Raw genomic sequence first — 17,782 nt, 5'->3', positions numbered from 1 at the left:
TTGGATCTAAAGGTGATCTGAGAGGACAATACTGAGTTTCTATATTACCTAGCTTCAATAGGAGTTTAAGTTTTGTGGCTTTTGCCACAAAAGTGGCAGTTTTAGTCCTTTTACACCTATTAAAAAAACCTACAAAACACATTTTTTTACAAGTACCTTTTTCCACAAAGAAAAAAATAATTAAGATCTTATAGAATTTATGACACTAAAATTAGCTCTCAGCTCGTGAGTTTAGGTTTCTAGTGTGGGAAGCAATGTTAGATCATTGCCTATTTGTAATCCTGCTCTTTCCCAAAATAAAACCTATGTGATTTATGCATTTATCTTGAGGTTTAGCAGGAACTGTGAGAGCTGATGTATGCGTTTGGATGGAGCTGTGTAGTAGCTTCTTTTTCTAACATGTGAGCCAGAGATGTTTCATCTGTGTGTACTGGAATGTAGCCAAGGCCTTGCATCCCCTGGTTAATCTACCAGGAAAGTCTGATGTCCCTTTACTTTCCACAAACTTTCTCCACTTTGTCTAGTGCACTTGGAAGCACTGTCTGTGTGTGGATGAAGGTTTCTCACAAAGATGTCAGCAGTAGAAATGATTTCCCATTTTGTCATACCCAGTAGTGACAATGAGCTTCTGAGTGATAGTAGTAAAAGGGCCATTTTGCCATGTATGAATCTGTCAACAGAAGCCTTGTCTGTCCTTGATGATCCTTGTGGGTCCCTTCCAGCTCAGAATATTCTGTGATTCTGTCCTTGTCTTGAAGAGTCAGACCTGAAAAGAGATGACTCTGTCAAGCAGGAGTGTTTGGGGGCTTTTCCTTCTCTTTATTTGTCTTCATGCTGCAAATTTGCACTCAAGTGAAAGATTATTCTAGAAGGTCATGAGAAAATTTTTACTTTCAAATTCATTTTGACCAAAGAAAAATACTACTCCACTATAAAATATATTCCTGTTTCAACTGTAGAACTTCAGAAAATTGTATTTTCCTCAGTAAATACCCAGTCATACTTTTATGTTATTCTCTATGGAAGCTATGTTCTTCATTAGTCACTGTCCAGAACTCCCAGTGATGATGACAGGGCTGCTCAATTTTTGAGAAGCCTGTGTGGTGCTGCCTGTACTGAGATTTACTAATAGAAAGTTGTATTAAGGAAGATGTTCTTCCTCCTGCTGCATGTATCTGTGAATCTTTGCAAATGGTTGAAGTCTGCAGTGCTGATCTAGAATCAATGAATAGAGATGAAGTAGTGTTTCTGTTTTGATGACGAGTTCAAAGAAGAGAGGAAATCCAGCACAGACAATACAGCATTGATTCAGAGATAATATTCATTGCATTGCAGTTAATTTCTAATTGTTATGACTCATGTTGTATATTAGACTGAGTTGATGAACGTGCTTTAGAATCAGTTAATGATAGTGAATATGGTATTTAGTAACACTGTTTGCTGTATAGCTGACAGAAATGTCAGTTTGTCAGAGTAACCAGAATTTATTTGTGACCTGGATAATCTCATCTAGTGTCAAAATTCCTTGGGACAAGCACTTTGTACACAGAACTTTCTCTTATAACTCCACAGGATCAACTTTTAGAGAAGCAAAGTAACTAGTAGCTTAGAGTGGCAGGTCTCCCAGGCACTACAGTTCATATTTAGTTTAAGCCTCCAAGATTAAGTGAGCTTTCCAGTTGCAGAATTCCAGATTTGAGTTATTGCATGTTGAATCAAGAGCTCTACACATGGACAAAGGGAACAATGCTGGTACCAATTAACCAGGTAACTAAGTGTTTTTAGGGAGTGGGTTTTTTTTCCTAAATTCCAGCAACCCAGATTTTCTACTTAGGTGACTACATACTTCTCAGGAATTTTATTTCAGAATAGATCTTTTTCTAGATGAGAGAGAACACCTTCTGTTATGGATATGATATTTTGAAATTATGAAAAAAATCAAATTTTTAAATTCAATTCTCTTTCCAAAACATGATCTGACTCAGTCAAAAGAATAATCCACAAACTTATTCATTGTTAGGAGTGAATGCTGAAGTTGTGGATTTTGAACCAACGTTTTTGTTCTGGACTGTGGCAATGAATGCTGCTTGTTTCAAAGAGGTAACCAGCCTCACTTAATTTATGACTGCTAGGTTTTGAACTGTGCCTGTAGAGAATGTCAAATTGTTGTGATTTTAACAAATTATTTCCTTGATCCCATTGCTCAGTTCTAGCTAGCTCAGAAAACCTAACTTTTCTTTGATCATGAATTTACCTCCATGATAATGACAGCAATCTACCATGGTAGAAGTAAAAAGATTCATGGAGGTCTTTAAATTACTTACTTTAAGAATAAGCTACCATGTTTCATTGGACATCATAACTTTTAAAAAATAAGCTTCATTTAAAACGTTTACTTAAAAGCAGTGTGCAATTGAGCAACTGTCCATGGAAATTGTTTAACTTTCTAAAGAAGACTATCCCATGTACAAGTGATTGGAAAACCAGTGATTTTATACATAATATTTTAATAACTAATAAACTTCAGGCATAGCTGTTCTGTTCTAGTTTAAACTAACAAAGATCTGCAGTTCAGGTTCTCATTACTTTTTTTTCCCCTGTCTCTTGGTAATTTAGCAGTCTTTAAACGTGAGTGCAAAGGTGCTTTAATCCAAATGTAATGTTACATTAAACCATTAAGGTGACCTGGTAAAAATGACAATCTGATTGTATGTTTTCTAAAGAAATATATCTGTATAGATAAGGAGCTGTAATAATTATAAAGAGTCTACAACAAAAGTCATTATGCTGTCTTTTATCACAGTAACAAGAACAGAGACTCAGTAGTGCACAGTGTTTAATTAGTTTGTTACGTACAAGTACAAAATAAGGTTATTAATATGATAATCATAAAAATCATATTAACATTCAGGCTCCTGCAGAGACTCCATTAACCTTGCCTAAGAGCTGTAAAAGCATATGCCAAGTTCCCATTCCTTCTGTACAAGGAAACAGATTAATTTTACTCTTGGACGAAGCATCCCACTGCTCATGTGAGAAAAACAGACCACAGATCCAGAGTCTCATTTGGTGGTAGAGATCAGGGACACTGTAGTGGATGGAAATCTAGAATACCATGGATATTGTAGTCAGAAATTTTAGTAAGTGAATCTTAACTGCATGTTGCAATGGTTCTGAAGATGTTTTCGGGGAGCCCATGGAAAAAACCACAGCACTGTAAAAGGTTTTGAGTTATGTGTGGAAACAAATCTTCGACTTAAGAGTTTGTTCTTTAATCAGGGTAAGAGAGAAATTGGGTAAATAAATATTGATAAACCCAGTCTTAACTAAGGACACGAGCTTCTTTAGCCTTCAGAATAGCAACTGAGCTGAATTATATCTGCCTTGGCAATCATATCTAACATATGCCTTGGAATTACGGCTAAACCTGTGCTAGATTTGGGGCATTAGTTGATGTTCTCTTTTTAATGTTTCTTGACTTTACAAGCTTTGTAACCTAATTTCACAGAAAATGCTGTCCGATGGAATAGTTCTTGAATTAGCTATTTTCTCTTTAAAAACAATGTAGCCATATATGCTACGGGGAATTTAAAAAAATCTACCATTTTTAGAACTGGTTTAATATTTCAAAATGGTGATGTCCAGAAAAGCTTTTTGCTTATTTTTACATCAAATAACCTCATAAACAAAACAAACAAAAACATTATTTGGCTCCCAGTGTAAACCAAAGGAAATATTACTGCATTTTGCCAACTTTTTTCTCAGTAGTCACGACTTTTCTCTGATATTGCTCATAATTTCAAGGTATTATAAGTTTAATCAACAGCTAGATGGCTGTAGTGGTTTCCATGGCTAGGTTTTGTTAACAGGCGCAACTACAGGGGTGGCTTTTTTTTAAAAGGTGCCAGAAGCTTCCCCTGACCCTTGGAACCAATACCAGACTGCTCCTGGACGAACTTTCTGCCACTGGCCAAGGCCAAGACAATTAGGAATGATAGTAACACCTCTGTGATAAATTTAAGAACAGAAGGTTGTTGCACAGATGAAAAATTCTAGCTAGGGAAGAACAGAGTGAGAGCATGTAGGTTTTTATCAGATAGAACTTGTGGCCCTTGTGGGGGACCCACACTGGTTCAGCTCATTTGTAAAGGACTGCACCCCCTGGAGAAGTGACTCATGGGACAGCAGTTTGGGAAGAACTGTTGCCCATGGGATGGAATCACGCTGGAGAGGTACATCAAAGACTGTCGCCATAGGAGGGACCCCACAGGAGCAGGGGAAGGACTCCTCTCCCTGAGCAGTGACAGAAACAACAAAAGACTGTAACTCTAATTCCCTGTCTCCCTGCACCACTGGGGAGGAGGAGGTAGAACATGGAAGGAAAGAGGGGTGGGGGGAAGGTGTTTTTAAGATTATTTTATTTCTCACTCTTGTTCTGACCCTGTTAGTAATAAATTCAATTAATATCCCCACTTTGAGTCTGTTTTGCCCTTTATGGTGATCAGTAAGTGACCTCTCCCAGCTGTTATCTCAACTCATGAATCCTTCGCTGGTTTTTTTTCTCTCCTCTGTCCAGTTGCAGAGGGAAGAGAAAGAGTGGCTTTAGTGGGTACCTGGCGTCCAACCAGAGTCAACCTAATACAATGGCAAATGTGAGTTTTTCTTCTGCAAGATTTCTGAACCCATTTCTGAACTGGGTAACAACACCTCCCTCTCACTGACATACAAACCAAGTTGTAGTATTAAAAATCAATTTTCTTTATAACAGGAATCTAGAATATAGCATTTTATTTGGACCATTTTTTATTAACTGCATTCATGGCTAGGCTTCTCAAATGAAGATTTAGGAAGGCTCTATCCATATTTGTTACGGGCACACTGGTGGCTAATGAAGCCAATACGAGATAGACATATCCGATTGCAAAAGGCACAGCAGAAAGACTCCTTAGGTGGTATATTCTGCAAGACACGATTCTTTCTGCGTTGTCTTTTCTCCTCGAGAGTGATCCTGCTTGTGTTCTCAAAGGCATCAGCAGCGTTATAGATGGTGTGTCTCCAGACCTCCCGATTGGAGGCCAGAGTAGACCAGTTATGATGATCAATATGGCCAAGACTGAGATGTTGTTTCAGGGAGTCCTTGTATCTTCTCTTTGGGGCTCCTCTCATGCGGCAGCTGGTGGTAAGTTCACCATAAAGCAAGATCTTAGGGAGGCGGTGGTCCTTCATCCTTGAGACGTGCCCTGCCCATCACAGCTGTGTTCTCAGCAACATGGCCTCAATACTTGTGACAGCTGCTTGTTCTAGAACAGATGTATTGGTCACATAACCTGACCAGTGGATGTTTAGGATTGTTCGGAGACAGCGTTGATAGAAGTGTTCTGAGACACAGGTGGTGGCCGTAGACAACCTGTGATTCGGATCCATATAAGAGAGTAGACAGCACTATGGCTCTGTAAACACTGATCTTGGTACTTTTCTTCAAGTGTTTATTACGCTATACTCTTTTATGGAGTTTTCCAAAAGCACTATATGCCTTTGCTAACCTGTTGTCTATCTCTCCGTCAATCTTACCATCTGAGGAGCTGAGGCTACCTAGGTAATTAAACTGCTGGACCGATTTGAGCTCTGATTGGCCTAAGGTGATATGGGGATGATGGAAGACTTCCTGAGGTACCGGTTGATAGAGAACTTCCGTCTTCTTTAAGCTGACTTTCAGCCCAAAGAGCTCAGCAACCTCTGCAAAACAGGATGTTAAAAGCTGCAGAGCTGCTTCTGTGTGGGCGACGAGGGTCATCATCAGCTCCTGGACAAGATGGTTTAAGGTCTTAGTGTGGGCCTTCAGTCACCTTAGGTTGAAAATTAACTGCATAGTTTTGTGAGTTATAGATCTTCATACACTGAATAGCTTCTTAATTTCTGAAAAAAAAGCATGTGCAGTTTTTTTTCTGAAATATCTTCATAAAGACATGGTTTTGATAAAAGGTGTTTAAAAACTATTCTAAATACATTAACTTGGGAGGGAGAAGAAACACCAGCGTGTTGAGTTTGCTTGAAAGAAGTTTTCTACAGCAGATTCTTTGTTCAAAAACTTTTCAAGGGAATGCTAAACACTGTGTTGCTCACCCTACCATTATGTCTCTCTTCTTTTGACTGCTAAAATGTCTCTCCACAAAAGCTGGGAATGTAAAATTCATTCTTTAACACATAACATACTTGGTGAAACATCAGCCACATAATATGACCTTCCTTCTAGTCTTCTAAGTGGTTTCTGTCACACATCCTCAATGAGACTTCCGCTTTTCAGAATAAGCTTTAAATAGTACGACTTGTCATAAGAATGATGAATAATTTGTCTTCGTACTAACAGTTATAGGACACGAGATTCTAGACAACTGGATTATGGGGAGGGAGCAAATCTATCACCTACTGGCAACCAGTTGTCTCTAGTGGAGAGCACTATAAGGCACATATTCCCCACCATATCTGAAGTTCTCAATAGTTACCCATTTTTCTAAGCTCATGAAATGTTTGAGAGTCGTTGATTAGGACATGTATCTCAAAAGCAGAAACAGTGATGAGCATGAGTACCAAGCTAAAAAACTTACCCTGCTTACAAGTGTTTTCTGACTCTTGTCTTTTGCATGTTGGGCACTTAAATATGTCCAGATCTAGAAATAATTAATCCCCTTCTTAGGTGACACTGCATATTCCTAGGTCTAAGGTTTTTGTTCAGAATGTTGTTTCACTTTGTCTGCCGACACATAACAAGCAGTTAGAGCCAAACAGATGTTCTGATTAGTGTTGGTTTCTCAGGATCATACAGTAAGCTCACAGCTATTCTCTGCATGAAGGTGCTGGTCCTTTTTAACTCTTTCTATGTCATATTTCAGCCCTCATACACTCCTGCCTGATCTGAGTGCTGACTCTGAAACTCCAAGATTTGCACACAAGACCATTTCTGGGCAACAACACTTACGTTTCACTGTTTCTGCATATGATGATGACATACAAACCAAGTTGTAGTATTAAAAATCGATTTTCTTCTTGTCTCTCCATACCAGCTGGATTCATCATTCTCCCATTCTAAATGCATAAGCATTTCTGTTCAGACCAGCCTTGTGTTTGACCAAAACTATGTAAACAATCACATATTACTCTGAATTCTCTTTCTCACTTTTAATTTAGATCATTTGATGGAGTTGAATAGGTTAGACCTTAAGCATTTATAGTTTATTTAATAGCAGTACCAAAATATATTTGGCTGCCAGACCATGTCAACGGTTGCAGTCCAACTTGTCACCCTGATTGTGAGTGTGAGGTTCATAAGCAAAGTATGTTGGATCTCACTGAGATGGAGTTCATTTTTACCATAGCAGCCCCAAAAATCCTTTTAATGGCTTTGCTTATATTTTTCATAATCACAGGTGGATTTACCATCTTGCTTAGCTGAGCAAGCCAACATATTTATAATTCCTTTTCCTGCTTAGCACCCTCTTCTGTGCAATTCTTGGTGGTGAAAGCTCCAGACAGATATAGTTACTGTTCTTCAGGAATGCTTTCTGTGGAACATTTCTTTCTTAGAGGATTCTTTTACAGATTGTTGAAAATCATTATGTGAATGGAGAGAAATTTAGAAACTATCTTACTTCTGCCAACCAGCTTGTGGATCATATAGTTAATTCAGAGTCCACTAAGTCTGCCCAAGGAATCAGAATCACAAAATATGCTGAGTTGGAAGGGACCCAAAATGATCATCAAGTCCAACCCTTAGCCCTGCACAGTACCATCCCCAAGAGTGACACCATACCTGAGAGTATTATCCAAATGCTTCTTGAACTCTCTCAGGCTTGGTGCTGTAACCACTTCCCTGGGGAGCCTGTTCCAGTGCCCGACCACCCTTTGGGTAAAGAACCTTTTTCTAATATCCAACCTAAACCTCCCCTGACACAACTTCAGGTCATTCCCTCGAATCCTGTCACTGGTCACCACAGAGAAGAGATCAGCACCTGCCCCTCCTCTTCCCCTCATGAGGAAGTTGTAACTGCAATGAGGTCTCCCCTCAGTCTCCTCGAGGCTGAACAAACCAAGTGACCTCAGACAATCCTCATACAGCTTTCCCTCCAGGCCCTTCACCATCTTCGATGCCCTCCTTTGGATGGTCTCTAATAGCTTAATATTTTTCTTATATTGTGGTAACCAAAACTAAGACTGGTCAGAGTATTCCACAGTCTTCTTAACATACTTTCTGGTGCAGTCCATGTTTGTGTCTTGTCTCATTTTCAATACACAAGTTTAAGGAATGTGAGAATTTGCTGGAAGTGATCTGTGCATGCTTCCTCACCAGTCTTGGAACTGTGACTCCCATCATATTAAGGTTACTGGATTATAATTTTCCCCCAAAACATTCAGATTGAGAACATTCTGTTTGCCGAGTCAAAGAAATACGCACTCAGAACTTTGGGGTTTTTTAGTTTATGTACATAAATGCCAGATTTCTGCAAAACTAGATTAAACTCCTCTATTATCTTGTTTTATCTAAACAGGCTTTCCTTCTGACTTGACAGGATTCATGATTTTCTTACAATGATTCTGAATAATCGGGTGCTTGGAAGGGTAGTCTAGAAATGGAAAAATCAGGAAAAAAAAAGGCATATTCCATCTTCTTCTAAAAATACTTAAAGTTACTGATAATACTCAAGGCAGTTGTGGGAGTAAAGTGATTTCTTTAAAAAACAGCAAATGCTATGGTCCTTTCGGTACTTTCAGGAATATTAAACTGGAGCCATAAAGCTCTGAAGAGTGTATTAGTATTACACTTTATGCTGTGCATATGGATCAAACATCTGGGAAATGCAACACAGGGAGACTTTGCAGAACACAACTTCTCCTTGGAAGACTTACAGAGTACAAGAGGACACATGAGTGACCCCTGGCAGGAGCTGGTGGAGAGACCATTTGGGAAGGGTTGGCTTGGTAGCGGGTGTCGTGAAACCTGCAGAAGGTCCACTAAGGAACCTGAGTTGTGGGGTCAAGGAAACCAGGGCAGATGAGGCCCCTGCCATATTTCACAGTGTCTGCTCCCAGATATCTGCCTAATAAAATTGCAGGTGGTGCTTGAATGCCTCTCTTCACCAGCACATCATAATCAACAGCCACTGACACCCACTGGCAGGGAGAGAGAATGTTCAGATTATGCTTCGTTGATAATCACAAAATAATGCATTTTAATGTTGAAAGTCATCATTTGTGACAATTACTCTTTTCTGTGCTTTGCTTAGGTCACTAATTTACACCACCAGGCTGATAACTTGTAAACTGATCGTGGTGCCTAATTATCCAATATTTTATGGAATGGAGAAAGTCTGCAAACATTGCATGCACACAGCAAGTTCCCTGTGAAGAAACAAATTTGCATTTGTGAGTGTTAAAGCTTAGCAATGTTAAAACTTAGCAGTGTTTCATGTTCCTAAAAATAAGTGTGTGTGAACTAGCTGCAGTCTTTTCAGTGCTGTCAATGACATTTTTTTCTATTTATACATAAAAAAGATGAAGTTTTTTTGTCAATAGTACAGTACTGACTTTCTTCAGTTTATGTCTTATATTTGTGATTGCTCATAGTTAACAGGATTTGGAGGTTGAAAACAGTATTGCTTTTTCCATCACTGACTTTTCTAATGGATCTTAAAATTATCTTTTTTGTTTGTTTCTATCTTTCCTTGTTTATGCATGACTATATTTCATGAGACTTGGTTTGTTAGTTTACTCCTGTAGTGGAACAGTCTGGTTAAAAACAAACCAGGGATCCATATATCACTTCTATTGAAGTTGTTGGGGGTTTCCCATTAATTTCTGAGGAAACAAAATAAATTACTCCTAATTCCTCTTAAGCATTAGATACTTTTTTGTATTTCTTTCAGTAAGCATTACATATATAGTGAAGAAAAGGAACAAAGGTGATCCTCAGTACTGAAGATGAGTAACTTGTGTGGGAATACTGAGCAATTAATTTTACAAATACCTTCGTTTTTTTATAAATGTCTTGAAAAAGCATTTAAAATTAATGAACTGTTCCTTAAGGGTATCTTTGTGAAAAGAGGAAAACAACTCTGTAAATAGTTTAATAGCTTTTAGATAAAGGATTGAAAACTAAAAGCAAGACAGTGTAAAATAACAGAAAGATGGAAATTTTCACTAAATATGTCTCCTAAGTGAAATAATTTGTTTTGTTTGAAATACCCTATTAAATACTTTCAAGCAGTGATGATCACACCTTAAATGAATTAAATAAGCTGTCAAGTGTGAAATGTGGCTCTGAAGTGACATCTTTTAACTGTCTTTTTCAGCTCATCTTAGTTAGGATATTTACTGTCTTTTAAGAAAGAGACCCTTTTTGTTATTAGCCATAAAAAGAACTGAATTTTACTATTATTGTGCATTATTAATAGCATAATTTTTTTACTTCTGTGGAAAAGAAATGAACTAACAGAGGTGCTTATATCACTAGTAGTGATACTGTGCAAATTATAAAAAACCTAATTAGTTCTGCATGCATTGAAATTTCAGATGTGTATCTCCCTGTTTTACAACTTTAGAACTGAATTCTGAAAATATTTCCTGCACACACCTGTTTGCAGACATGCTATCATAAATTACTGGGGAAATCTGAATGCTTGAATATTATATCTCAGTGTCTTGGAAAACTTGAAACATCTGTCATAGCAAGATCAAAAATGAAATTCAGCAGCAGATTCAAGCATAGGTACAGAGCCATGTAAATTGAATTAATTTCTTATAGGCATTGGTTCCACAGGAAAACACATGAGTAGGTAAAAAAAGAATTTATTCAAAACCAGGTAGTTTTATGGGAGAAACTGTATCTGTGAGATGCTCAGGATCATAAGACGAAAGTCAGTAGAAGGCAATAGAGAAACAGATGGCAACACCCAACTGAACTCAAGTGTATTTCTCATCTGGAGAATTCCTACATGCTTGTGTTGGTGGAGCAAAGATGAGATTCTGTTAATTTAGGACTATCCTGGACTTTTAGTCATGCAGTCAGGCACAGCTTATGACCACTAATCTCATTCTTTGACCCATAAGCACTCAGCAGACCCATTTCTTTCCAAACTAAGCACCTTGTAGAGCATTGTACAGCATTAGTGCCTTCCACAACCAGAAACACACGTGAGAATTCCATCTATTTTCTTTCATATTTGAATGCTCTGGCATTTAAAGAGATGTGCTGACTAAGCAGTAGAATTTGGAACAATTTTGCCACCATCTCTTTTAAGCCTGTACACCTGGAATTCATAGCAAAAATCTGCTTCTCATTTGGTGCACTCATCTTTCAATATTTCTAGCTTTGTATCAAACCAGTCGGTATTTTCAGAAGGTATTAAGAAAGGAGCAGTTTTCTAAACCTTTCTTTCATGGATAACAAGTAAAAAAATCAATATATTTAAACTTTACACCTTTAAACTTAGAAAAAGGCCTTAGATACATTAATATTTCCAGTGACAACAATCAAAATTGAACAATTGTTGTAAGCATTACTGTATAACTAGAGTGTGCTTATTTTGCTAATATTGTGATTTTTATGTAAAGTCTCAGTTCAGCCTAACTTCATTCTTGTTCACCTTGGCTCTGTGCAACATGTTCCATGTTGAACATTTTTACCTTTTGGTGACAGTTCTTGACAAACAAAAACCTAAAATATTTCTTACTCATAAAATAGAAGTGATCATTCCTGTTGCCCTCTTATTCTGTTGAATTGCAATGATTCATCAATATAAAACTTTTTAAAAGTTGATTTCATAATTAGTTTCATAAATACCTTCAATAAAAGTTCAAAAAAATTATCAGTACTTTCTCACTGGATCCTGTGGAGAAAAAAAATCCAGTTTGTGTTACGTTTCTCTAATTTTTGCCAAGCTTGAAACACAAATATTTGAAGAACATTCCATTCATTTTTCTCTGACATTTTGTCAGATAGCTGAAGGTCTGCTTAAATATGTTCTTGAATCTTGTCTTTAGAAAATACATTATTTAGTTATTAATTTTACTTTATAATTGCTTAAAAGGGATTTCAAATGTATAATCTTACTTCATATATAGTGTAAATGGCAGTGATGTCCATAAGATACCATTACAAATTTTGGGAGGTATCTTTTTTTTCAAAAAACATCACATCAGAGCACTCATTGGTCACTGCACTGTGATTCCTATGGATCTTTCAGTATTCAATTATGGTTGGGGCATAAGAGATTAAGAAGTGTGGCGTACTCTGATAAACATCAAATCTTTCCTTCACTTGACATACTTTTCAAATCCAATTGTCTTCTTCTAAAACCACCCACAAAAAGAAAAAAGGGAGGGGGAGAGAGAGAAGAAAAAGTTATATGTGTTTGTCAGTCATAAATTACACCCTTTTTCACAAGCAAAGAATCCATTTCCAATTACTGTATAGAGAAAATTTATCATTCTCAGATGAGTAACTGCACACAGACTGAACAAAAAAACTTAAACCCCTTACCCTAGAAAGAAAATTATTTTCGTGTACATGGTTAAGAAATAGTTTTGATACTGAGAAGAGTTAAATACATGGGTGTTTCGTTCTTTTAATACTTTCCTTGGTATATATTAGTCGTGTATTATTTCAATGTTGTCTTACCTTGAGAAATTGCAAAGAAGTAATTAATATCTCTATTAAAGAAATTAATAGTTGTTGCATGAGAATTCTTCCGAAGCAGTCCCTAGTTTTACCTGAGTGTTTCAACTGGGTATAAGGAGACTACTATTTATAACTGAATCTCATGAATTGTTTCTTAAAACAATCCAAACCTGTTTTTAACCTAGTTGTAAAATCACTTGTCAATTGGAAATACATAAGAACAGAATACATAGACTTTATGGATCAGATTATTTTCTAACATGATTTCAGCATTTCAGACCTACCTCTGAGGTCAAGGAAAATTATTTTGGTTGAAATGACAGTTCCAATATGCATATTTTTGGGTTGTCCCATGCTGGTTAATTCAGAAGCTGAACTGTTAATTAAGAACAGCTTTTAATAGAAATAAAGTAATAGGTGATTAAATTATGTATAACTCTTTTCGTGGCTCAATTTAGACGTAAAAATTGAATTCAGGCTTAATTAAGGAATCAAGTCAGCTTCAAAATCAAAGAGTTATTGTGAATTTAACTACAAATCTAATAAGCACCATTTCAGACTATTCATTTGTTTATTTGAAGTTGTTACAGTTGGGTTTGATTATTGAAAATATGAGGGAAAAGAATACAAGGAGAAATAGTTTAATTTACTATTAAACTTATCTTACCTTCACTGTTATTGTGCATACTCTAGAACCTCCATGTTTACATATAAATTTTTTTTAAATATGTACATCTCAATATCATTAACAAAGGTTATTAGGCATGACTACCTCCATTCAACAGGGGAGGAATATTATTGTAAAATGTTATCAGAAACATATACAATCAAAGACTTTAGTTTACTGGTCTTACCTCCTGCTCTCTAGATGGAGTGTTGTTTGTGTTGTTCAACATAAAATGTAGTATACCAAGAGGTATACCTTTAAACTGCTGTGTTTTGATGTTTTGTTTATGCTCTCCCTTAATTACATACAATGAAATATCACTTTATAGATAAACAGTAGCACATACTATAAATTATAGAGTACAAAATGTGGGTTGCTGTCGACTGACACAATTAGACAGAATTATTACATATATTCATATCAAAGGAAAATAAGGCTTAAAAAAATAAATATTTTTCACTGAGCCTGGAAAAATTCATTTAACAATACAACCTTATTGATTTAATGCACAGGAATGTCACTGCAACCATATACAATCCTAAAATAAGGAGCCACATTTTTAATTTTTCTTGGAACCCTGCCTGCTATTTCTGTTTTTCTAGAAACTGAATACTCTCTGCTGCTTTTTGCATTTCATGAATAGGTGATTTTTGAAATAATATTTTAAAACAACAGTGTTCTTTACCTGAGTTGTTAAAATAACCTCTGTCTTTTGAAACGAAGTGTTTCTTTCAAAGAGTAGGACTGGAGAGGTGACTGTAAAAGGAAAACATCAGTGAAATGTCTAAACTTTCCCAACATTGTTGTAGTTTCAAAAGTCTCATCAACTAAACAAAAATAACACAAAAAGAAAAAAAGTAACTCACAAATCTTATGTTTGGATAATGCTTATTCTAAATATTTCTTGGGCATATAAAATTGAATATCAGGGTTATTGTTGTCAGCTTCTTTTCCTGCAGTTTCAAGGACTGGTGAATGCATAAGAAGCACAAAATGATGTAGCTAATTAATTATAACTACTAAATTCTCTTCCTCTCATTTCCTGTAATAGAATGCCTGAGTCTCTCAATCAGCTGTTATTGTACTTATGTTGATTTTTTTTCTTTATGATTTATTTATTTTATATATTTAAGAACAACCTGGCCAGCATATTCCTGTTTCTTGTTTACAAAACACTTACATTTTCATGTTTATTTCCAACATTTTTTTCCTAATAAAGCTAAACTTGTAATAAAAAGAAGATTTCAGTTTAAAATGAAAAAAGTGGTCCGTATTCTATTTACCAAAGTATTATAAATCATGAGATTCATCTAAGTTCTGATTCTGTATAGTAATTCTTGGCAAAAATTGCAGAAATGTTGCATCTGATCAAAACAAGTTTCCATAGGACACTATAAAAGATACCAGTGTATTCAAAGCATGATTTCCCTTTCATATCAAGTACAGAATGTATTGTGGTCTGAGATGAGTCCATAACCAAATATGTTGTTGGTATTTTTACACCTAAAAGAGTGATTATTGGCATAACATAATTATCTCTTTGTTCATGACTTCTGTAACTGTTCTCCCAATCCTTAAGATTTGTCATGCATTTTATGTTAATCCTAGAAGCTTATAAAATAAAATGAATGCATGGAAATGAATTTTTTTGTGAGAGGAATTTAACATGCTATAAATATTTAGGCTATGACAAGGTAGTAGAATGTGATTGAGTTGTGAGAACAAAGTTTCTTTAATCAATTATTTGTAGTTCAGAATGTGTTTGGCCACTCAAGACAAATTCTGTCTTTAAGAATTTTGAAAGCGTTGTAACTGACTGGTTCAATTAGAAATTTTTTATTCTTTGCTTTTAGAAATGAATGGACCAGAAAAGAGTTCTATTTAACCAGAGAAGGTACTGCAAAAGAGGTGCATTAACAACATATATGTGATTGCTTGGATTACAAAAAACAGAGTTGAAAAGGCTATCTAAATGTCTGGTTGATGATGGAACAACTTATTGTAAGACACAATTGTGGAAAAATCCTAAAATAAATTCTTCACGTGTAATTTAATTTTAAAATTATGAATATAAATTAAAATATCCTGGTATCAAGAGGATGTAATTTCAGAAAATAATTCAAAAAATGCCTGAAAAATTAAGACTACTGGGACCATTCTTTGTGTTTAAATAGTTCCCATATCTGTCAGAGAAATATTCTGTAAAAGTTATCCTATGGAATGAAGTATCATGCAATTTGTTATCTTTCCTAAATATTTATAGCACTGAGTATGGCACTTACTATTTAGTAACACAGGAGAAAATATTCAAGACAGTAGAAACGTTCATCTAAACAACTTGCCCTTTAAAAATCCTTATGAGAAAGAGTAAACATTGGAAAATGGCACTCAAAATTAAATCACTTAAAAATGTAAACTTAAGTTGTGATTTTCAATTGCAGTGTTTTATTCTGCAAAGCTAAAATACGGCTTCAATTATTTTTGTGTGAAAACTTAAGTATTTAAAATTTTGAATTAAAAAGTATCAAAATACTTTTTTAATATATTTAGAATAGCAAATTAAAGTAAAAAGCTGATTTGTCAATTCTTCCACAAAAGTAAAAAAGCAATTATTCAGTCATCTCTTCCAAGAATATGTAATACTAAACTTTAGAATAATGTGTGTCTTTCTCAGTGCTGACAAAAGGGTTCGTCTTATTTCCTGTCATGTTACCATATACACTTCAGCATAGAACTTCTAAGAAATCATGTCATTTTATCAGGGGACAGGAAAGAAACAAAAATCTGGAAAATTTAAATATAGGAAAGCTTTAATCAAAAGGATATAAATAGGGAAATTGAATGCACTTAAAAGTCCCACATCCTCCGAGACAATATCTAGTAATCATAGAATCATGGAATCATTAGGGTTGGAAAAGACCTCAGAGATCATCAAGCCATTGACACAGGTCTACCATGTTCACCTCTAATCCATATCCCCAAGGGCCACATCCACATGTTTTTTTAAATGCTTCCATGGGACTGAGACCATCACTTACCTGGACAGTCTGTTCCAATGCCTGACTACTCTTCTAGCGAAGAAATTTTTCCTAATATCCAATCTAAACCTCCTCTGGTGCAACTTTAGGCCATTTCCCCTTGTCCTGTTGCTTTCTGTCTAGGACAACCCTAGAGACCAATCCCTACCTGGCTACAATCTCCTTTCAGGTAGTTGTAGAGAGTGATAAGAATATCAATAAAAAAACTAGTGTTGATCCTTAGAATTGCACAACAGTATGTTATACTGTCATATTAGGAAACAAAATAAGATTGTAATTTGTACATATCATCTAAAGGTGACTATGCTTCTGACCTTTTTCAATTCCTAGAGAAATTAATAGAAAGGTAGAAAGAGGTGAGATACTCTGTTTACTTTAGGGTTTTGAGAACAAAAGCCTGGTAAGAAAAGTGAACAACTGTAGTATAAAAATCTTGTCAAGATTCTAAATTTGGTTCTTATCATTAAATATTCTTAAGAAATGTCTGGTCACTGGAATACTTTCTCATCTCCCTGTTCTTCTGTATAAGCTATTTTGGGATACCAACTTCAAAGTGTGGGATGTAATTATTTTTTTTTCATTGTAACTTGACATCTCAGCTGGTACAGAATTTTTAGCTTCACACTCTTTCCTCCTCCATCTCCTGAATTTTTATTTTCTTCCATCTTTTCTTGTTGTCACCTTGTCTCATATTCTGATAGCCTCTGTCAACCTTAATCACAAACTTAACTTTCTTCTCATCCATTTTTCATTTCCCTCTTCCTCATCTAATATGAGGGGAACTTGTGTATATGTTCTCTTAGCAATTAATTTTCTGCTTTTGCATGTGCACAGACTCGGCATCAACTGTTTCCACAAATCACAGATCTTGCTTTTTTCAGTTCATTAACCCCCAAATGTCCTAAATTCAGGGAAGTTCAGTTACTTATATGTGGTTTAAGTACATCAATGAATTCTTACTGTGAAGAAGTCTGTATGCATGACTGAGTCTGTAGGAATAAAAACAGACTCAAAATATGCAGTGGGGTAGGGAGGTGACTCTTGAGGAAGGACTTGCTTTCCTGGTTTCAACTGGGATAGAGTTAATTTTCTGCCTAGTAGCTGGTGCAGTGCTATGTTTTAGATTTAGGATGTAAATAATGTTGATAATACACTGATGTTTTAATTGTTGCTGAGCAGGGCTGACACTGAGTCAAGGACTTTTCAGCTTTTCCTACTGCTGTGCCAGCAAGGAGACCAGTGGTGCACAAGAAGCTGGGAGGAGACATAGCTGGATTAACTGATCTCAACTGACCAAAGGTGTATCCCAAAACATATGGTGCCATGCTGAGCATGCTGAACAGTAAAACTGAGTGCAATTGGCTGGGGACTGTCAGCCTCCTGTTCAGGGACAGGCTGAATATCAGT

General features: G+C 36.0%; 1 protein-coding gene across 4 annotated transcripts in view; it reads left to right on the top strand.

Moving 5' to 3' along the window:
• CSMD1 (CUB and Sushi multiple domains 1) overlaps window positions 1-17,782 on the top strand; it is a 1,077,494-nt gene that overhangs the window by 233,582 nt on the left and 826,130 nt on the right. The window contains exon 1 of one of the 4 annotated variants that reach the window (XM_051778074.1): window positions 9,327-9,417. The exons of the other annotated variants lie outside the window; for them this stretch is intronic. Coding sequence (XP_051634034.1) covers window positions 9,347-9,417 — 71 coding nt within the window. The 5' untranslated portion in view covers window positions 9,327-9,346. Of the gene's footprint in view, window positions 1-9,326; window positions 9,418-17,782 lie in introns of those variants that run through there. 4 annotated transcript variants of the gene reach the window in all.

Source organism: Manacus candei, unplaced genomic scaffold (genome assembly GCF_025592945.1).
Source record: "Manacus candei isolate 608988 ecotype Guabito, Panama unplaced genomic scaffold, ASM2559294v1 h1tg000011l, whole genome shotgun sequence".
NCBI classification, from domain to species: Eukaryota; Metazoa; Chordata; class Aves; order Passeriformes; family Pipridae; genus Manacus; species Manacus candei.
This window is presented reverse-complemented; position numbering and strand designations above follow the sequence as displayed.